Below are 23,600 nucleotides of genomic sequence, written 5' to 3' on the forward strand. Positions count from 1 at the left end.
ACAGATTGCAGACACCAAATAAATTAGGCAGAGGGAACTCATACATCAAAGCCACCTACTTAGATTTCTTTTTGGCCATTGGTGCATTTTTTTTTTTCTCTCTCTCTCTCTCTTTTTTAATTAGCCTCATAAATCTGACCCTGACAAGATCCTACCTCTCCATACCAATAGTTGAAGGTAAGATGGTAATTTGTCCTCAATCTTTCGTTTACTTCTTCACTTGAGTGACCATCAATGCCATGTGGTACCCACTCCTTACAGGGGCTCAGGTGCAGCTATAGGAAGGTGTGTGCCAAGTCCTGTCAAACTGGTTACTCTTTCCAAAAGAAGTCTCCAAGCCCTGTGCCCATCAGATGATTATACTCCACAGTGCCTGATGAAATACTGGCACACTGAAGACTGTAAAGAGCACAAAACATTGTTACGTATTCTTCAGAGTATCTGATTCAATAGCTAGTCATGTACTGGCAAATGATTGCCTGGACTCAAGCAATTTTTCAAGGGCTTTATCCAAATCAAGAAGTGAAGATTAAAACAGAGTCTTCCAGGGTAGTAGTCTTGCTCTCTGAAGTAGGTGTAAATGCCTACGGACCTGTGTTGAATTCACCCTTTTTAGGGACATCTGACTCCGTCTTTGTCTCCTGGTCTTGAGAATTTGAATCTAGAATGCTGACCTAGCTCACGTGGGCCAAGTCTGGATTTCTCTTCATTCCCGGAGAGCCACCTTCTCCTGCTTCTAGCAGCTGCATCTTGGCTGAGTCTTGGGTCCTCTCTGAGTCTTTACCCTTTTCTCCTCATCCTTCTAAAAGGGAGGCCGTGTCTTTTCCTCCTCTCATCCAGATGCTATCCACAGCTGTATTAATGTCCCTTAGTCCTCTCAGGGCTTTCCCAGCCCCTTGCATGATTTGGGTAAGGTCCAGGCACTCCCTGTATTTCCCTAACATGATTCGTGCCCCCAAAATGCAGTAGCTATGAGCAGTCATTTTCTGCAGAGGGTTTTCTATCTAGTCCATTTAAAGACCTTGAGAAATGGAGATACCTTATCGTACTCTGACAGCTTATTTCGGCTATTCACAAAGGAGCATTAAACCTCCTTTATGGGTTCATAACAGAATAGCCTATTGAGAGAGCGTAATGGTTTCTCATACTTTTGAATGCCCATCATTCCACCAATACTACAGATGATTTATGTTTTTAGGGGCCTTATGGTAGGCCTCCATGCTTTTCATTAGGGCACAGTTCTTAAGAGAATAATGTTCTGTACTACACCTAAGATCATGGCCTGCAAATGGCAGTGAGCAGTCACCAAATATTATTGTTGGCGATGATAACAACAATGACAACAGCTGCTATTTAAATACAGAGCACTTATTATATGCCAGTCTTTACATTCACTATGTTGTTAAGTGTTTTATATTCACTATGTTTGATTCTCATAGCAACTCTTAAGAACGCTGTTATTACTCTTATCCCAAGTTCACGGATGAGGAAACAGAGACTTGAAAGGGCTAAGTAAATTTCTCTCCACTCTGATAAATAACACTAGAATTTGAAGCGCTCTCTGTATGACTCCACATTGTTCTGTCGCTATGTTATCATAGCATATTATTAGACTCCCCTGACTTGGCTTTGGGTACATGTATTTTCTTGGCTTCCCTCCTACCTTCCTTCCCAGGCTCTTTGTGACACTTCATCCTTTATTGACCTGAACCTCTTAGTTTTTCTAGCTACACTTCCCTTGAGCAATCTCATCTGCTCCTGTGAATTTAAATATCGACATACATATAATACCTATATTCTGACATCTCTAAAACCTAAATCTCCATTCCAGACTGCTTTCCTTACTCTGTTTCATATATCCAATTAAGATTTCTAAATGGCATCTCAAACTTCTGTCCAAAACAGATTACTTTACTTCTCCCCCCAGTGTGTTCCACATCTCAGTTCACGATGCCACTATTCAGACAGACACTCGAACCAGATGGGTAGGCATCATTCTTCATTTCTCCTTTTCCTTATCTGGATTCACAGAAATTCTGTGACTTCAATCTCTACTCACTTCTCTGTTTCTATTGAAGTCTTTGCAGGTTAGTCTACTAACGCCCTTGTCTGGACTATTACAATAGCCTCCTGGCTGGTTTTCTGATTTCCACCCCCAGCTCCAATTCATTTTTTGCATAGTCTTCTGAGTGACACTTAAAGCATGAATCAACTCATGCCCTTCCCCTGCTTAAAACTCTTCAAAGGTTTTCTTTTAAGCAAAGTCCAAACTCCATAGGATGGCCTTCAAGACCATGTATGATCTTGCCATTGGCTAACTCTGCACTTGAGTCTCATCCCACTTGCTGCCTCATTCACTACCCTCTACCTACTGTGGTCTCTTTTCAGGTCTTTAGTGGTATAAAGCTCTTTCATACCACAGGACCTTTGCACTGGCTGTTCCCTCTGCCTGGAATGCTCTCTCCCCGGCCCATAGGTGCTCAATAAATATTAACCAAACAAATGAGAACAGTGGATTACCCTTCCTACATAAATAATAAGTAATATGAAAAAAACCATGTTATTAATAACTTATTTAGCTATTTGCATTTATGATGTTCAAATTATATGGGCTTAATATAATTAGGCTATGGGATTTCTGAAGCATGTCTATAAGTTTACCTGGATAGAGTAGGGAGGAGAAGGGAGCAGGAGTGGCAGCGGGAGGAAACATGTTGCATGTGGTGATCGCGAGTCCGTCCCGTGAGGCAGACATTGATCTCCCTGTTTTTCAGAATTTAGATGAATCACAGAGGTGAGGTAACTGGCTAAGAATGAGTAGGTAGGAAGTGGTGCGTCTGAAGTTCCTAGGTGATCTGACTGTAGCACACACGTTTGGGCCCTAGATCCTGGAGCCTTGGAGCAGATGCAGCTGAGAAAGGAGGTTTGAGGATAAGCAAAAGGTGACACACCTGGAGACACCGCTTTTAATTGTTTACACAGAAAGCATCACTGGCCGCTGTGAGTTGGAGAGACTGGACATCTTAGTTACATCCATCAATGCCTTGGTTTTCAAGCACGGCCTACATGAGTTGAATTGGACCCCAACTTCGGTATTCATACACACAGATAAGGTGGGAATACAGTTAGGTATGGCAATTAATGAGCCACCATCTGCTCAAACATCACACTCTGAGTGGGACTTAACATGGTTATGGGTTTCTTTAATGTGATTTTTTTTTTTTCACCATATGTGCTTAAAGGCCCTAAAAAGGAAACAGCTTAATCCAGGAATGTGAAAAAGAATGGTGACATTCTGTAGTGTGTCAGTGAAATGAGAAACTTATCAGGCACCGTCTATTTCGGGGATATTGTGGTATTTTATGGTTCCAGGCTTCTAGTTAGTGACAAAATGGTACTGCCAAGATGATTTACCACATGCGTGGGGTAGAGAAGAGCACTGTGGTAGGTGCTACTTCTAAAATTCACTTTTGGCTTTACCTTGAACTGAGTTGACACACATACAGAAAATATCCCTTTTCCTCCAAGGCCTAACGGAGATCCCCTTGGTTTACCCATATTCTTCCCAATGGAAAGTAACTCTGTGTACTGTGTTTTCCGGTTGCATCTGGTTTGCAGCTCTGTGACAGCACTCCTCCTAGGCATCCCCCCTCTTTTAGCCTCTTGCATTTGTATCTTCCCCCTTCACTAATCTATAGCTCCCTGAGGGCACAGGCCATGGTTTTTCATCTTTGCATGATCTAGTGGGACCTGGCACAATGACTTATATTAGAGGTGCTGAATATATTTTGTTTAATTAAAATAAAATTGCTTTAGGGAAACGATTTAGAATCGTGATTTTAACATATGATACCTCAATTATTTACAGAAATGACATACTGTAGATCAATAACATAATGGCCTATATCCTTACATTAAATGCTAAAAAAATTAAAGTCTGGTATTACCCAGAAAAAAAATCTCCATTCCTTATGAAAACCAGTATGTGGTTTTGGTTAAATTGCATTGTGTAAATTCTGTGGAATTTAAGTGTTTGAAATGAGGAAAGATATTGCTTTTGGTCTCAGCACTGGGGCAAAGGGTAAAAGCCTTTTAGAATACTCCTGGTTAGCTTAGCATAGGTATGTCAATAAATTATTGCCATAGCTCTGTGATAATTGGAGATCTAGTTGTGTATGTGTGTACAAACCTTTTTATATTAAAAAAAATTATTTAACAACTGCCTGACTGTAAAGAGAAACACGATGTCATAAAGCACTTATATGTTATGATAAGTGTGTTTGGAGGATGCAAAGTATTTTGTTTTCTAAATATTTAAACATGGCCAACTCATCGTTTGGATATTTAAATGCTGTGGGAATACTGACAGAAGGAAAGAAGGACACGAGCAATACGATAGATAATTCGCTCTAATTTAGAAAGGAGAGTTGGAAGATGAGAGATGACATAATCAAAGTAACATTTAAGGAAGATGCATTTGGCAACAGTATCCAGGATAACTGCAGGCAGGGTTGTTCCTGGAATGGTGGGGACCAAGGAAGAAAGCTGTAATAACAATCCGGATGTGAGGCGAGAAAAGCATAATGATAGAAATTGGTAGAAATGTAGAGAAAAAAATTGACTATAAAAGACATGTCAAAGGAAGAATCCACATCATTTTTTGAATGTGGTAGATAATTCTAAAATATTGAGTTTGAGTGACTTGAATGACTTGTCAATACCAGAGAGGGAGAAGTGGGGAGGGCCAGCTGGACCATAGGGAAATATAAGAGTTACAGTGAGAGACGCCCAGGTGGAAATTCTCTGGCTCCATCTCTGCCAATTTAGGACATCGTTGTTCTTTGAGGGATGCATGGGGGATATCAGATTTTTAAGACAAGTGAGGAACAAGCTAAGTTTGAAAAATGTTGAGGCCACAGCACAGCCACAGCTGAGACATTCCACAGTGTTCTGGTTGGATATTTGATCTCACAGCACGTTGACTCCCTGCCAGGCTAAGTGCCCTCCTACATTAGCTATACTCTGGCTTAGACTTCTGCTTCTACTCATCATTTAGCTTGTAGTCAGATGTTAGAACATGACGGCTTAATAATTTAAAAACATAGAAAAAAATTCTTATTTTACAGTGGCTCAAAATATTGAAGCCTCCAAATTTGCAAGGTAGACATATAAATCAAAGCGTTATAGTCTGACCATTTCAACAGGCCTGATCTAATCCTCATGGTAAAGTTTGACTCATCCTTTGAGAAAGAACTCAAAAGTTACTGTCTCTAAGTAGCCTGCCTGATGCCCCTCAAGTAGTTAATTTTTTCATTGTCTGTGTTCCCATAACACTTTGTTCTTATTTCTGCTAGAGCACATAGAACAGTTTATGTGTCTGTCTCTTGCTTCTAGACTTAGTGCATCTCGAAGATGAGAACCATTTATTTATCCTTGTATTCCCTACTCCTCCAACAGAGTGGGGGTTCTCCAAAAGAGAAATTTTAAGAATATGGATGGAGCAATGTACAGTTGCTGTAGCAAAGCCTGTGTACGCATCATATGTCACCTCCCTGCTGATGGCATCGGTGCTGCACCAGCAGAGGCAATGTGCTCCCTACATACTGCTGGCCCATATTTGTAATGTGTGACATTTTTAATGAAATACTGTCAAGGGTAATCCATCATTTAGTAACCTTTGAATTATATGCTGAGGCTGGTCTTAAACATAGACATAAATGAACTTGGAGAATAACGCTATTTTCTAAGGAAGGGTATGATTCAAGAATTCTGGCTAGGAAAAATAGGCAGAACAGTGTGTCCTTTTAAGTTCACTAGAAATGCCTAAGAAAGAGGTTTCTTTCTGTCTATTCTAGTTGAGTTATTGTGTGAAGATAATCAGGTGACTCTGAAGTGTGGCGGAATTTATTTCCTGTAGAACATCAGTGTTTGAAAAGGGAGTGAGGCCTTGCAAAAGCTCTGACCACCCTTAAAACTTGTAATCACTTTATCTCAAGAGGTTTTTTTTTAAAAATTTTTAATTAAAAGGACATATGACAACTTGAGTGAATTTCAAATGTCAACTGTAGGCTCACAGTTAAAAGTATTCTCTTTGTATCCATAAAGATCTAGGACTTACACATATTATAGAGTATAAATTAAAGAAAGCTTCTAAGTCTCATCATTTTTGTGTAAGTCCAGATAAGACTCCTTTGATGAGTTTAGTATTTCCTTTCATGGAAAAGCTTATAGGTGAGAGGTACACCAAAATTATAATTCTTTGTCTTCTTTAATTAGACTAGAGCTCACCATAGATCTTGCTCGAGCTGTGAGAAAATCCAATAATTCACATTGTCAGATCAGCAGCAATGGGCATGGGAATCTGATATGACTGAAAGATTTGCCTAAGTGACTTACCTGTGAACTAAGAGCTCAGAAGAGGTACAAGTTTTCACTGGAAATATACCCGCCGAAGATAGTGAGCACAAACAGCAATGAAAATAAATCTGAGCAAGATTCTGATACAGATTTCATTCTGGAGGAAATATATAAATCACATTAATACCAATGGTGTGGGGCACTAATTAATAAGTCCCATTAAATTGTGGAGTAATGACATTTAGCATCTAATGAATACCTCATAATCTTTCATCATTAATGTTTCATAGCATAAGAACATAAGACTTGGCATCCCTGGGCTCATGCAGCATGGTTTTCTGTCTCTGACATAGCCCCAAGGGCACTAAGTGGCACAAGGGTATTGCATCTCTGTTATAAGAATACACAGCATAAGCAATTAACTCTTTCAGTACCCTGGGTCTTTCTTCATTTTAGAAAATGTGAATCTGTTTGCCATTCTCAGAATTAACGCCTGTGACTACTGTGTGTCTGGAAGAACAGAAGAGAGCTGTCATGTTGACTTTGGTGTATAGCATTGCTTTGCTGTTGACCCTTCCAGCTCATGCAAGAAATTTGCACAAGAGAAAAATCATTACTTTGATTTATTACTGGGGGGTGGGGGGGGGGGGGGAAGGGAGTGTCTTTATTCTATGCCAATAATCACTTTACAGAGCAGGTGCCATTGCAAGGGTCTATTGATCCTGTGCTCTTCTAGAAATTCCATGAGGCTGTCACTCTGGCGGCAGATGGAGGTGGTCAGCGAAAAAGAAGTCCACCTCCGTGCAGGCTGAAGTGAAGTGGGAGAAACTCTCTGGCCATCGGTCGAGTGACACTCGGTGCCCTTTCTTTCAGAAAAGGGACGGGAGCAGAGAGAATGCTCGGAGGTAGCCACGGGCAAGTGAGAAAGAAAGAGGAAGGCAGAGAGCTGTCAAGGACGGGAGAAGGGTCTTCAGCTCCAGATCAAGATTCCAAGGAGTTAAACGCTACCATGCAGCCTCATCCGGATGGGATTTGCTCCTGGGTACAAAACGGGACACTGATCAAAATCAAGTTGGACAAGTGACAAGACCGAGTCTGATGTTGGTGGATGTCTTTTAAGGTCGTTGGACAGGAGCAGACGGCAGTGTGCTCAGGGGTAGGTGGAGAGAAGCATCGAGTCCAGGGCAGGGCTATGAAGGGACACCGAGCCGGGAAACAGGGACAGAGCAGTGGGGAAAAGAGAGAGAGGAAGAGTTGAAGAAAAGTAAGGAGGAAGCAGGGACAGGGTTAAGAGGAGAGAGAAAAGTGAGGGCGGCAAGGAGGGATTAAAAAGGGAAGGGGATCGCTGAAGAGAAGGGAGGACAGTTAGATCTGGAGGAGGGAGGAGAGGAGAGGGGAGTGAGCGGGGTGGGGGCGCGGAGAGTGAGCCGAGGGGCTGGGGACGAGGAGGAGGGCTAGAAAGTGCGGCGGGCGCGAGGGAGGGCGCGGAGCCTGGGGGCCGGGGAGAGGGCAGAAGGGCGGTGGGAAGGAGAGATAAGGAAGGGGCAGAGGGAGCCAGAGGGGCCGGCGCCCGGGGGTGGGGAGGCCGCGGGAGGGAGGCGGGGGGCAGGTGGGGCAGCGCGGGAGGGAGCGCGGAGCAGAGCCGAGGCCAAGTGCATTGTGTCTGGCGGCGGCGCGTGAGCCCACCGGCGGCGGCGGCGGGGCGGGAAGCCATGGAGCCGCGGGCGCTCGTCACGGCGCTCAGCCTCGGCCTCAGCCTCTGCTCCCTGGGGCTGCTCGTCACGGCCATCTTCACAGACCACTGGTACGAGACCGACCCCCGGCGCCACAAGGAGAGCTGCGAGCGCAGCCGCGCGGGCGCCGACCCCCCGGACCAGAAGAACCGTCTGATGCCGCTGTCGCACCTGCCGCTGCGGGACTCGCCCCCGCTGGGGCGCCGCCTGCTCCCGGGCGGCCCCGGGCGCGCGGACCCCGAGTCCTGGCGCTCGCTGCTCGGGCTCGGCGGGCTGGACGCCGAGTGCGGCCGGCCGCTCTTCGCCACCTACTCGGGCCTCTGGAGGAAGTGCTACTTTCTGGGCATCGACCGGGACATCGACACCCTCATCTTGAAAGGTGAGCGGCCGGCGCGCCCTGTGCCCTGGGCGCCCAGGCGCGCGGCGCAGCCCGCGGCTCCCCAGGGGCGCGCCGGTCCCTGCGGCCACCTCCCCGCCGCGCTCCCGCGCTCCGCTGCCGGGCACGGTCCTTCATCCTTCCCCGCCGCTTCCTTTCTTTCTCTCTCTCCCTTTCTTTACCCCCGTTTCTCCTTTCGTCTCTCTCTCTCGGTCTTCTTTCTTTCCATGACTCTCTTCTTCCCTCCTCATCCTGCTATTCCTTTACCCTTTTCCGTTAAGTCTGTGCTTTAGTCCCCCGCTTTTATCTGCTTCTTTCCTTCCCTTGCCTCCTCATTCCCCTCTTCTTTCCCTCGCCGCCCTTCCTTCGCCGTCTTTGTACACCTGCCTGACTTGGAATGCGTGTGCCGGTTTTCCTGAAGCTGGTCGTCACGGGGGGTAACAATCGAAAAGACCTCACCTTTCCCACTCGGGCTCCTTCTCTCAAGTTGTGCTTTCCTTTTAGAAATACCTTTGGAAGAAAAGTGGTGCAAACCTCCGAAGAGGAGGAAAGGGGCTTTTTCTTTGTATTGAGCTGATGTCTGGTCGCAGGCAGAACCGATGTGGTATCTGGCAGGCTAATGGGAGCTGCAGGCTAACGGGGAGCTCAGAAGGCCCAGGAACCTTCCTCCGAACCCCCCGAGTGCAGGGTTCTTATGGATTAGACCTCGAATACACCGTCCATGCATTGGTGGAGGCAGCTGGATGCAGATAGGACAGCTACTGTTTTGGAACCTTCCTGATGACTGGGACACACTATCCTCGGTGTCTGGGCGCACCAGGGTGAGGAGAGGAGAGAACCTGCCCAAACCACTGAAAGTAGAGCTTTCTAGATTTGCAATGGGATCTCTATGTAATTACTCTCTCTTATGCGTTTGAGATAATCTTGTAAGAATGTTTCTGTTGTTGTTTTGTTTTTTGGCACTGAGTTGTAGAGCATCAATTTGCTCTTCTGAAATCTATGCAACACCTGGTCCCCATGCATGCAATCAGATAGTTTGATTTTTTTTTTTTGTAATCTCATTCATGTTAAAATATTCATTGAGACAATCCTGTTGAGAATTCTTTTTCTTTGATATGAAAAGAAAACCTCTTTGCCTTGGATTCATTATTGCGAAAAAAGGAAAAGTCTAAAACCAGTACATTTTGGTATTTAGTAGTCATTTAGGAAAGCAAATGAACAAACTTGTGTTGAATTACAGTTTGGAATGGAACTACTTAGAAAGGAGGGAGTTAATAATATTTTGGCCTTCAGAGTCTTGTTAGCTGGCATGGTATATTCTTCATTTCTCAAACGTGTCAACTTCCTCCTTCCTGTGGCTAGCTCAGCTGGGGACTGCCATCTGAAACCAGCCTGCACATGGAAGGACTCCAGAGCTTTTGGGGGATCAGATACAGTAACCTTCCTTTGGGAAGTGCACTTTTTCTTTCCTCTTCTAACTCATATCCTATCTGATTTCTCCTCATGAAGATGCTGCATAATTAATTCTGATAGTAGCATAGTACATGAACAAACTGTAAAAGCTGAATTTGGAAGCTTAGTTTTGGAATGCTCAGTTAGGCAAGGCAATTTTGAAAGCTAAGCAGTGTAGTCTGTCTTTGGAGATGACAGACCTGCATTTCCTTAGTCTTTCTATGCCTAGAGTATTTGATCGCATGTAAATTGGATAAAGAGTAATAACCTGCAACATTAGGGAAGAGTCCAACTCAACAGCAGGAGAGGGACTTCCCTACAGGACACTGCACATTCCCTGCCTCTGCAGGGGCTCTGGCTAGCTGAAGTGCCCAGCTCCTTGGCAGTCCAGAATCAAATAATCCTAGAGATAGAAGGGACCTTATAGGTCATTGAATCAAAACTCCCAGCCATTGCTCAAAGTCCCTCCTTCTGCAGTCATTCTAATGGTTGTCCAGCCTAGTACTTTTCTGTAAGACAGAATTTGTATATTAGTTAGAAGCATTCTATTTTTCTAGTCATGAATACAGTGTTTTAGATTAAAATAATCTCAGGTTTATAATATCAATGGTGTTTAGCTAATCCTTTGAGCAGAAAAATAAAGTTCTAGGTTGTAATCAGAAGACATGGGTTCTGTTGCTGGCTCTGCTGCTAAATTGCAGTGTAGCTGCCAACAGGTGTTCAGGCCTCCTTGGCCTTTAGTTTCTTGTCTATGGTATTAGGAAGGCTGACTATTCTTTAGGAAATTTTCTTGTTCTAAAATCTATCAATTATTGTTGTAACAATAACAATGTAAAATTAGCTTCCTGGGAAGTTAAAGAGCTGACATTATTAAGACATAACGAAGTTGGAGAAAACACCAGACATCAGGACATTATAGGACCATATTTGTTATTTGGGAGAAGGCCAAAAATACCTTAAGTACTCTCAACATTGTTACTAACCTACCTTGGGCTAGTTACACATCTGCTCTGGATCTCAATGTCCTCTTCTATGAAGTGAATGGGTGAAATGAACAGCTTTAAAATTCTATGAATAATTTGAGAAAGGAAAATCACCAACATTTTCTTCTCAATAGATGATTTTGACACCCGTCTTAGGTAGACATTATAACCTTTGTTTTAGCATCTGACATCAGTGGCTGAGGTATGAATTTCTTAAATAAGTCATAGATAATTAGAAATTGATATATCTATTTTAAAAAAATTGGTAACTAGGGTCTCAAGTTTCATTCTTATTTTCCTCTCTGAATTGCCTTATTTATGAATTCTAACATTTAGAAATTTCAATAATAAAGGAAGAAATATACACTCAGATGGGAGAGTACAGAGGGATGGGAAAGGGCCATAAGAACCACATATTTAGTGAGCTTTTTGAGAGAAAAAGAGGTCAGACTTGTTTTGTTTGGACTTGGAGAGCAAAGCCAAAAGGTGGGCGAAAGTTGCAGAGGAAAGCCGTAAAGTTGATAATATGGAAAACATTCTCACAGTTGGAATTGTTTGCATTTCCTGTTCATGGAGGCAGGCATTTTTCAGAGATAAAGAGGAGATAGAAACATTTGATATGGACAATGAGAGATTGGCTTAGAAATGAAATGAGTAGGCTCTATAGTCTTAATCTACTTAACAGAAATCACAAGCGGCAGAATCAATGGGACAAGTATTTGGGAAAAATCATCAAATTCTGATTGTTACCCTTTCATTATGATTCTAGTTCATGTCTAGCCAGAGTGACCCCCTAAGCTCTAGATTGGACCTTCAACCAGGACCTTCGATGAGAATGGAGGTGAAGTTATTGATGAACCCATTAAGAACCAAAACTGGAACCAAGACGAGAACCTAGCATAGACTATATAGTCAATATTATTTTAATGGTTGTGTGTAGTGCCATTGGGTGCTAGAGTAAACGGAGGGTTAGGGGTGTGGGGAGTGGAGTCACTTCATGGATTGTATATTAAAAAGAAAAAGAAGCGTAAATGGTGAACTATGAGAATTGGACACCAAGTACTACAATTTAAAGAATAAATTAAATATAAATGTAAATCGGTGCTATTAGAGCAAAACTTAGTTGGCAGTTGTCATCATTTATAACAATGCTAAACTGATTCTAAGTCAAAAATAAAATATTTTAAGTTCTAACATACAAAAAAAGACACCCCAGATTTATTATATTGTTGGTGTTTACCTAATTAATGTTGAAAAATATGAGCCAAATGTCTCAAAAATAGAACTAATAAATTAACTCAAAAAAGCAAAAAAAACAAAACAAAACAAAACAAAACAAATAACTTTACGCTATTCTTCCAGGCTGACAAAGGACCACTCACCAGCTAAGTCTGACTACAGCTGCATTTTTAGCCATAAATCCTCTTACTTGCACTGTACTGACCAATCCACATTTCCCTATCTTGTCCACTGGGATAACATGGACTTATAAATGTGTGAAAGATATTAGGTTCACACTCTATTTCTATGGTTTACTAGTCATTGCAATAAATGCCTATTGAAAGCCTATTATGTGCCAAGCAATATTAGGAAGATTTTGGTTACAAATGTGGAAGTTCTTTTGTATTTGAGTTGGTCAATTGACTCTAAATTATTCTTTCATAGAGGCCCTTCTTGCAGTTAACTTTGGATGCTAAGGAAACTTGCCTGGTCAGAGTACAGACTGTCTCTGATAAGTATGCAAATGTAATTATCCTCTACTCAGCAATAAGAAGGGTAGAAAACTTGAGAGAATGGACTTAAAGCGTAGAGCCTCAGGCCCCTCAGTGACACTGGGACTGTCATGGGTTTGAAAGAAACTTTTCTTTATATGTAAAGGTGATAGAAGGTCTGTCAGTCAGGGGTGTGTGGCATGGATTGTGTAAGGAGCCCATGAGATGAGAGGAGGTGACCTAAAGATAGATTCTTCATTCCATATCGCTTCTCTATCTTGGAGGCTGGCTTACATTAAATTATGGCACTACCATCTGCTACCTTTATGAAATCCTCTGAGTCTTAGTTAATCTGCAAAATTAACTGATAATATTTCATTCATTCATTCATTCATTCACCCAGTGTATTTACTCAACAAACGTATATTGTCAGGGGTTGTTCTAGGTGTAGAAGATACAGGAGTGAACAAAATGGATAAAAATGCCTTCATTGAGCTTATATCTAGTGATGGAGTTATTTTCTAGTTGATTATACAATGACTATTCTTAGTAAGTTATGGAACAAGTACTCTGGGAAGGCTGCTAGCATTGGTAGGTAAATGACAGAAAATACTGTGCAAAGTGCTGGAGTGCTGTACCCTTTGGGGGACTCCTGGCCATTCTGTTCCAAGTGCAGTTCTTATATTTAAACTACTGGATACACAGTAAAATAGGAGGACAGATGGAAGGAGACTCAATTGGAATCATTATATAATGCTTCTTTCACTTACTGAAAACACCGACTTTAATAAATAAACATTGATGAGACTAGCGAATACATTATGTAGAACTTTGGAGAAATTAATTTTGAATAGGAATTAGTCATTGAAACTATATCAAAACTTCCAACGGTTCTTGCCAGCCTTAACTTAAAAAGTTTTTTAATTAAAAATTTTCTTTCAAAACAATTAACATTACTTTTCAAATATATGTACCTTGTTTATATAAATCAAATTCTAATATTATATATTGCCTGCAGTAAACAAAAGAACAATTAATGCTATAGTGTTTTGTTTTTATGGAATCTAAAATGATAGAATTTCAGAAACGTGAAGATTGTAACTCTGTATGCCCAATGGTAACTTGTATAAATCATTTGGGACTGAATTCTTGAAACTTAAAATAAAACATGTCCTTGTGGTTTCACAAACATTTTTCCTCTAATGAGGTAAATGGAGATATCAAAGGCAGTGGGACACAGATGCTTTGTCATTTTCCTCTCTGCCAGAAAAAGAAAGAAGGAGAATTCGTAGGAATTCACTGGGTCTGCTCTTCACTCTGCTAATGATTTATCTGTTTCCCTTGTTGCTTATTTTCCATGAAATTAATAGTCTGTACAGGACCCACCAAGTTCTACCTGGCACAAAAATAGATTGATTATTTTCTTTAGCTCGTTAGTAATTATCTCCCAAGAGTAGATATATCTAGGAAAATGGAGAGGCTAGCATCGTTTCTCCTTCTTGACCCATTAGTTCACATGTTGTTCTCTGACCTCTTGGACCAGAAGATGCTGCCGGTGAAGGGATTCCTCAGTTTTGGGAGTGCCAGGGATATCATTATGACTTCCTTTTTCTTTCTTTACTTCTTGAAGCAAGTGGTCTCCAAAATGGTTTTGAGCATCGTTCTAGATAATTTGTATTTATTCATTTTTAAATCGTGTGCATGGACTATACTAACACATATCATAAAGCACAGACAAAAGCAAATATTGAAGAGCCGTGGTAATAAATAGATATAAATAGAAGTTAACTATTTTATCCCATATTCCAAAGGATTGCTTGTGTACCTCTCAGCATGTACACACTCCACTTTGAAGATTGCTTCTCTCCATGCCCATTAACAGAGCAGATTTCTCTTTTGGGCACAGGAAGGAGTCATTTTTCCTACCATGGCTGAAATTTATGGTGGGTCTCCCAGTGAACTGTTACGTCACACACATTTATCTTACACAGGGGAGAGAAGATGATGCATTTTTTTTTCTGTTAACATATCAGACATTAGACACAGGAATAAATGGACTTTTTTCAATTAAACAACTCTCAGTTCATATTACATAACCTTTAATGACTAGATTTGTAGTTTGTCCCACAATATTTTGAGGCTCACCATACCCAAGTGTGATACTCTGTGTTTCAAAACATTCTATTGTTAACACTCTTGAAGGTTATCTCAAACAGAAATTCTTACTTGCTACTCTGCTATCAAAAAAAGATACTTGCTTTCATTCCTTCTCATATGCACACAAGAATTGTCTTTTAAAAGTAATTGATAAACATAAAAGTGGATGGGGTTTTAAGTGGTTTGTGATCAAAATTGCCAGAATCAATGGAATTTGTATTCGTCATGCTTCATGGATAACATTTAGCAATGGCCTTCGGGGTGGGAAGAAGAGTTTTTGCTGTGTCATAGAAAGTTCACAATCAATTATACTCAAGTTGCTGTGATTTTTTTTCCCCCTTAGCTACTGATTTTTCTTCTTCAAAGCTTAAAAAGAGCCCTCAAACCCCATCAGGCAGACAGACTGCTCATAATTGCAAGTGTTCTTGATTGCCATAGAAAATAAGCTTTTTCGGGGGGGAGCATCTGGATGGAGGTTACATTTCACTGAGGGCTAAGACGCCCAATGTCAATGTAAAGTGGGAGACCATGAGGAATGGAAACATGGAAAGAATTTAGGCGGGTCATAGGGTTTTCCCAACAGTTACCAGAATAAACCCTCCTTTCATCTTTGAATACACCTGCCATGCAGTATACCCCAGATTACTGATCTGCCACCTCCGCCAAGCAAGCTATGACCTTGGATTGGCTGTCTTCTTCCCTGAGCTCACCTTTTCGGGTCTACCTTATCCTTCAGGCGGAGCCCACGGTCCTTTTTTAATACTCAATTGTGTAAACAACTGGGGCTCATTTTCTTGAATTGTTTTCTAGTAAAAGATTAAAAATAATCAGATTTGGTCCTCCTCCTCAATTCCTGTGCCTTTTCAAAAGTAACTGTTGAAATAGAAGAAAATAGTTGAAAACAACAAAACTGGAGGAATGGCAAATAATACAAATAGCAAATATATCTATTTTGGAGTAAAGCATTAATTAGTTCAGTATTTTGGGGGCAAATCAGATAAGATCTTTAATCATGTAGACTTACTTTAGGTTTAAAAAATTGTTTTTTTTTTTACAGTTGCTATTTTTAAAAACACCACACCATTGACATTGTCTAAAGCTTTGCCGAACTGGTTGTAAAGATTTTTATCAAAATAAAGCCATTCGTAAATAGAAAGTGGACTTTATCTTCAGAATCTGGTAAAATTCATGACAGCTTATTTTTTTTTGCTCTCTCACAGTGTTTCCCTGTGGTTAAAAGTGATTGCAGTGATTAATCTGTTTTATTGCAAGTTTTAACTAAAAGGAAGAAACTGAACTTCTTGGAGCATGAGAGAGCTGGCATGGAGCTGACAGCCTTTGTTTGCTGCAGAGTAACGGGAAAACTACATACTCTACTCCATCTTTCTTGTAACTCAGCCAGATAAGCTGATTGCAGACCAAACAAAAATGTCATGGGGACACCCATCAGAAGATGCATTAGCAAGTGAAAAAAGGGGAACGGTACAAACCCTATTTTAGTTCCCTGTTATTTTGAATTACTGAGGACACACTGAATTATTTTCTATAACTTGCTGGATGTCCCCCAGTGTTTAGATTTTTAAATATTTTGTTCATTGGTAAAAATCAATCAACTCATTTCTCCTCTAAAGATCTAAAGGATGTAATAATATGTTCCCTTTTGGTTTTTCCAAGTTATTCAATACTATGCAGGTAAACAGGGAAGGAATTCCAGAAATACAAGTGGGAAATTCTGAATATATATAGATAATTCCAAAAGGCTTAACTGTCCCTTTACGACATTTTACTCAACTGTAGATCAACATTGATGGTCCATCTGCCATGCCTGTAAGCACCGATTTTCAGACTTGGAGTCTGTAACAGTGGTACAGGCAGGGTAGGAGAAGTGGGGAGTGGGGTTTGGGAAGCTTGGATCTCTTTCGTCTACATTTCAAGGAGTTTTTATTTGGTGAAGGGGATGTGAGCATTTGCTTCACTCAGTCGGCCAACAAATGTTACCACGGAGTATTGGAAAAGAAATGTTTTTGAAAATAAGAGGCTGCTTAGGGAAAAACATGGGTGCTGTGTTCTCCTCGTTGTGGGGTTGTGCTTTCCCTAACCAGACCCAGAGCAGTAGAAAAAGGGATCTGAGTAGGTGGGGGAGAGCTGTTGGTTAATTTGAGTTTGAATGCCATTTCTCAAGTTCTCACAGTTTTAAAAACTGCTTACAGTAATGTTTACAGTTGTCATGGAATTTTAAGTATGTGCATCCTGTTAAATGGTACTCAGTGAAATTATCCTAAAACATAACAGAATAAATCACCTGTTATATGAATGAAAAATTATGAAACAGATCATCAGAGTGACAGTTTTACATAGAAGATAAAACTGCAGGGGGAAGAAACCAAAAATATAATGGCCAATGGGAATAATTGAGACTAGGGCAATTGGAGCTCAGTATTTGTTTTATGCCATCAATACTTAAGAATCACTTATTCTAGGTGATTCAGTCCTTAGTATCTAACATATTGTAGGGAAACTTTCATTTGGTGTTCAGACATTGGAAGTATTGTATGAAGGAAACCTAAAACTAACAGGAAGTAGAAAAATAAAAAGATAAGCTAAAGAGTGACAGGAAAAATAATGACCGCTAACATGAACATTTCTGAAAAATGCTGTCTTTTTGTTCAGGTGTTTGAAACAAAGGACACAAGGGAACTTTACTATTCAGCAGTAAAAGATAAAATTCAGCCAGAAGATGACCACCAAAGAAGCATCAAAGCCATGTTGTATTTCTTTCCTTTTTTTTTTTTTTTTTCCCTCTCAAGTGTTACTTTTTCTTACTGAAACAAACTCAACTTGGTAGGAGAAAAATGGTAAGCACATGTAGAATTAAAGATTCATAGAGTTGAAAGGAAATTTGAGCAGTGATCCTTACCATTTTTTTTACTATCATGCCTTTGATAGACAATTTTCACTTCCAATACAAACCCCTGTCAACTACATGCAATTTCTAGTGTCTAACTCTAACCCCCTTCTTTTCTTTCTGAAAGCATATTATCAGAACGTCTGTGAGGGAGGGGAAGTTGTTATTAGCATACTCTTAAATCGGTTTTAATTTTTAAAACAGTCTCTCATCTGGGTGGGGAGAAGCCCTTCAATCTTGTACAGAAGAGGCTTAGAGAGAGCACCCTGATTGCCAGTGGAGACTTTATCTAAATTGTGTATTTTTTAGGGGCGAGGATTGCAAGGGGAGCTGATGGATATTGTGAGCATGAGTGTTTCCGTCCCCCAAAGTCATCCCAGGTACCACCATTGATTTGGAAAATTGGGAGCTGTATAAATAACTCATTACTTATTAGTCTTTTGAACTGATTCCAACATACTCAATTTGGGAATTTTTTTTTTTAAATGATAGGAGAAATGATAAAAGGTCGTAGTCCAAATGTGACAGAGTTATTGAAATAAATACATCTGAGAACCCCTGAGAGGCATTAAGTAAAGTGGTTCCCTCTTCTCTAAACCACACTTACAGATGATTCTGCAGTAATATTTCGATTGTGCCATGGGGAAAATGAAACGCTTCTTACTAATAGCCCCAGATTTTCATTTTGGAAATTTGTGGCATCCTTGTTTTTTAGAACATCTCTAAATCATTGCAGGCTTCTTGTTTTAGCACTCTTTTAGTTCTATGTGCAGGTGAAAATGGCAGACTTTTTTTTTTCCTCCCAGCCAAGTATTCTCCCATATATGTAGTTTTCTGGAGTTGTTTTTATTTCTGAAAAGGTCAGGTACAGCAGCATTTCTGATTAGGTATGAAACATATAATCTGACTCATGAGTCTAACATTTAAAAATACAATTAATAAAGTGCTCGATAAACATTTATCCACTCACGTAGCTGGGTTTATCAGTTAAGGATCATTTAGTGCCAAATACAGAAAAGCCAAGTAAAAATGGCTTAACCTACAAGGAAAATGTATTATCTCCCATAACAAGAAGGCAGAGGAAACCTGGACCAGGGCTGATTAAAAATTCAATGCTGTTGGGCTTTAGTAGTCCCAACATGGCTGATTTGCCTTCAGGCTTGTCTCTCCCTGTTCTCAGCAGCTCCGTGAGTCATTGCCTTCACAGCAACAGTTCAAAGGCTGGGAAGCCAGAAAGCCAAGCCCTGGTTTTGTGAACTTTTTACAATAAATGTAATTTTCCCAGAAGTCTCTTAGCAGACTTCCCACAGGTCTCATTAGTCAGAATTATGTCACATGTCCATTTGTAAACCAATCCTTGGCAAATGGAATAAAATTATTATAATTCCCGAAGACCAATAAAGCTTCCCTCCAGGTGCTGGGGAAGCACCCAGTTTTTCCAGGAAGCACCTGGCTGCCTGACACCTGAACAAAAACTGGCTTCTGTTAGCTAAGAAAGCATGGCACCTGCCACAACAGGCAAGTTCATATGGCAGTCCTGTCTTAACCTAGGGTCATTTCATAGTGAATCAAGACCGAGAGGAGAACCCAGATTTTCTACCAGCTATTCCAGATTTACTTTGTTCTCTTTCCACATCCTGCCCTGATGAGGAAAGGGGAGAAAAAACATCTTTTCCCTCTGCACACCTAGGTTTCCTGGCCTGGACCACATAAATTAGATTGACAAAAGACAGATTAATAAGAGAAAAACAAACAAGTTTAACATAGGCATTATGCAAATATACATAGGAGTAGTCAGAGATGAGTAACTCAAAGAGGTGGTTAAAGCTTGGGCTTAAGTAGCACCTTAACAAAAGAACAAATACATTTTTAGAGAAGTGACAAGACAAAGGAATAATACTTTGAGTTTTTAGAGCTGGCGAATTATGGGAAGGCAAATATGTGGGGGAAACTAATGGTAGACGAGGATTAGTTTTAGCAATGTTTAAAATGCAGATTCCCCTAGTACTGTCTCTGGGCTACTGAGGGGCTAGAGTTGTCTCCGATGATTAACTTCTGTCTTTACTGGTGGTGGGGTGGGGGTGGCACATCTTTGCAAATTTATGTCCTATTTTTAAGCCAATAGGAGGAGGACAGAGAGCTTTTCTTGTATCGACTTCTCAATTGCTGTCAGCTCACAATAATCCTTATGCCAAAGTGGCCTATTTTGGGTGGCATATTCTGCTACCCTTCCTGGTCACATGGAAGCTCCCAGAAAGCCCTGTGCTTTGCTTCTTGACGAGCTGTTTGCAACTCTTTAATCTCTAGTGACCCAGAGACAGCATGGTTGTTTCTAAGGAGGCTTATTTATAATTGTATTTTTAAATTTAAATGGAATGTAAAATGTTCAAAAACATGTGTTTTAGTGGATACCAGTGTACTCTAAGACCCGATAGTGCAGTTGCTATAAATTTAATATACTCTGGTTTGGTGATCCCACTGTTTGGTGCTCCTCTGCTGCATGGACTTCGTCTCCTCAACCCCGCCCCTAGTGGGAGTGCAGAGAACAGCTTCATGGAGAGCACTACTCTGAACACGCCTTGTCCCCCACCCGTCTCCAAGCCAGTTTATAAAAATCTGTTCACCCCACAATATTACTTCTTTTAATTTTTGGTAGCAGAACAACAGTGACAATACCATATTTCATTCTCATCCTTGGACTTGTGACTTCCAAGTGCATCTATAACTATAATAACTCTGAGAAAGAAAATGAACAAATCACTGTTTGCTATTGCCTGTGTTGATGGAGGCACATATTCAAAATCTAAGAAACTAACCCATTTTAACTTGAAGAAAAGCCTCTTTATTTGTGTCTGAATTGGGCTTGAATAATCCTTGAAATTTCTGTAAAGAATTGTTTGCTTTCAAAATCACAAACCTGGAAGGCCACCTGAAGAAGTGATTGTTTAACAGCATATGACTCTGTGTTTGGAGGAATGGGATGGAGGGAGAGTGTATTAAGATGAACCCCAGACACCTTGGCAGGAATGAACACTGCAGGGTACCTCACGTTTCCTGACAGAATTGCTGTGTTCCCCTTGGGCCTCTCATTTAAAACCAAGAAGCCTACTTATTAAAGCTTGGTAACTCTTTAGAGCAAGAAATCTAAAGCAAGAAAATAATCTGAACTGTTGCAGATGGGCTGCACTAGCAGGATTTCAGCACAGAAGCCTCAGAAGATGGTGTAGAGCCACAAGGTATGTGGGTGGACATATATTTGGACTACCAGATTGCATGCCAATTTGAAGGTTCAAACAGAAAAAAGAAAAAAGCAGGAGAGCAAGCAGGAAAAGAAAGGAAAGCAGGAAGAAGCAAACGAGCAGCTATTTGGTAGGTCTTTGAGGAACTATCTCTATAGGATCTTATTTCTCTAAGCATCTAATAGGTACATTTATCTTTCTAAAATACCACCTTGTCATATCTTTCCTTTTATTAAAAATCTCCATCTGATGGTTTCCTCAATAAGTTAAACATGGAACTACCAGATGATCCAGCAATTCCAACCTTAGGAATACATTGAGAATTGGAAACAGCAACTCAAAATCTACGTGAATATCCATAGCAGCACTATTCACATTTTCAAAAAGGCAGATACAATCCAAATGTGCATCAACTAATGAATGGATTAATAGAGTGCTTCTTTATGGGGGGGGTTTTCCTCATAAAATGTTCTGAATCCTTAACTAAAGAATTATATTATTATTGAGGTTTTCTTGTCTTTCTGCTTATCTCCATAGAAAGTCCCTACCTCCCTTTGCTTCTCTTTCCTTACAAGACCTAGTAGGGTGACTTTCAAATAACTAGGAACTCAATATATAGATGGCGTTTTGTCAAGTTCATTCTAAGTCTTTCCATTATGGCATATTAAATATAAATATTCTCTCTCTCTTTTTTTTTCCCCAATAAAATTATTGCAAGTCCAACGACATACTTCCTTTGGCCAGAAAGCAGACCAGCTGGAATGAATTGCTGAGAGACTCTGGGTCTCTGCCCTTCATCAGGCTCTTCACCGAGTTATTCTGCTGCTGCGTCAGCCTTGTTTCTAGGGAGGTTCTTGTATACTGAAAAAGCCTGGAGAATCATGTGGGGTACTAGAGTGCTCTTCTCACTCTTCAAGGAGAGCTAGCTCTCCAAGACACCAGTGGCTTTGCTGGCATTCCGAAGTCATCTCCCTTCCAGCCAGTTTATTTTGCAGTTTATTGAGGTGACAAGAGTCAGGAGACTCAGGGCATCATCTTCCCTCTGCTACTAAATAGCTATGTGACCTAGGGCAAGTCACCTCACCCCTCCAGATCTTCATTTTCTCATTGTAAATAATAGAGGTTAGATCCGGGTAACCTGTTTGGTCTTTGGCAGCATTAACTGGCTGTAATTATAGAATGCCCAGAAAACAGCAGCCTAATTAACTTAGCAAAATGTAAGGAGAGAAAAAAAGGTCAGTTCTCTCTAGAACCAGGTAAGAATTAGGACAATCCGAGTTTGAGAGCCTTTTCCTTTCAAATTGTTCATGCACATATCTTTCCTTTGCCATTTTGAATGTGACTTGCTTTCTTATTGCTAATTTCCTTTTTTTTTGCTCCTGAGGGTTTCCAAGGAGAAAGCAGGACTTTCTAAATTATTCCAGGAATTCTTTCTATGGGAGCAACTTTTGCCATTTTGTTGCAAGCACTCAACTGTACATATATTTTTCTTCTTAGATGATTTCGTAGGGAACTGGTAATAATAAGTTATATTTGATTTAGGAACTGGAGTTAGATTTTATAATAGAGAGGAAAAAAAAGGCATACCTTTTGGAAAATTGCATAGTATAATCTAAATTTTGCCTTCCTTACTCATTTTAAATTTCTATGAAGAAGTTTTGAAAAGATCTTGATGAAAAAAATCATATTCTTTTTTTTTGTTACTACAGGATGAAATTCTAGGTTTATTCCTCCTTTCCTTCATGAATGTATTTATTACTCATAATCCACATGAGGTAAATGAGAAGTCTACAATTATGTGTTATGCTTCATTTTGTTCAAAAGTTTTAGAGATGTGCTTTCTAAATTTAATAATCCCATGGAAGTTATATTTGATCATTTTAATTTAATTCATACTATGAATCTTGATTATTCATTTTAGATTCTTTTTTTTTTTTTCCTTGAATGACATTTTAGGTGGCTTGCCACATAGTGTAATTAGCATAATAGTTACTTTCACTGAAAGCCCTATTCAGAAATTTTGAACATGGTCCATCTTTTCTTGACCTCAAATTTCCTCTTTTATGCAGAAGAAAGGATATACCCAGGTAACCTCTTTAGCTATCCATGGCAATGATTATAATGGCAGATCTGCTGTTCACCTTTTGATGCTCGATTGGACCGGTTGTTTTTACTTAAATCCTTCCACACAAAGCAGAGATGAGGTAGACAAGATAGTCATCCATGTCATCCCCAACAGGATCAGGCCAGTTTTCACTGAGAAAGCCAGAGTGTGACATCCGGACGATATGTATATGATCAAGATATTGAGCATATCACTTCGTCTTTGGCCGTCGTAATCATTTTGGTTATATGGAACACTTACTTAGGAGATTGTCTAAAAGAGAGAAAATAGATCTGTTAAAAGAAAGGTAAAATGGGTAAAATGACTAAAATGGGTAAAATGTATGTACACAGCACATCACTCCACAAAATTCAAACCAGTTTTTACAAAGAAGATATGTTCCCTGAGTAATATGTGATGGAGGAGAGTAACTTTGGAACTGCTGCTAAACACCATTTGTATACAGAGGGGCATGCGTCTATGTGGTAGGGGGAGATGAGGAGCCCTGGGCACCAGGAGCTATAGGCCTGGTCCTGGCTCTTCCTGCTGCATATAGGACCTTGGAAAGTCGTTTGAGTCTCT

At 40.5% G+C, this 23,600-nt stretch overlaps 1 protein-coding gene across 5 annotated transcripts in view; it reads left to right on the plus strand.

The window, feature by feature from the left end:
- The first annotated feature begins 7,392 nt into the window (after positions 1-7,392).
- TMEM178A (transmembrane protein 178A) overlaps positions 7,393-23,600 on the plus strand; it is a 46,921-nt gene continuing 30,713 nt past the window's right edge. For 2 of the 5 annotated variants that reach the window (XR_001596578.2, XR_001596579.2), the window contains exon 1: positions 8,026-8,469. Coding sequence is in view for 3 of the 5 variants with exons in the window: in XM_016142251.2 (XP_015997737.1) it covers positions 8,070-8,469 (400 nt within the window). In the remaining 2 variants the exon portion in view is untranslated. Of the gene's footprint in view, positions 7,514-7,600; positions 7,622-8,017; positions 8,470-23,600 lie in introns of those variants that run through there. The other 3 variants (XM_036224285.1, XM_036224286.1, XM_016142251.2) reach the window with 3 other exon arrangements.

This window comes from Rousettus aegyptiacus, unplaced genomic scaffold (assembly GCF_014176215.1).
Source record: "Rousettus aegyptiacus isolate mRouAeg1 unplaced genomic scaffold, mRouAeg1.p scaffold_m13_p_7, whole genome shotgun sequence".
Lineage (NCBI taxonomy): Eukaryota > Metazoa > Chordata > Mammalia > Chiroptera > Pteropodidae > Rousettus > Rousettus aegyptiacus.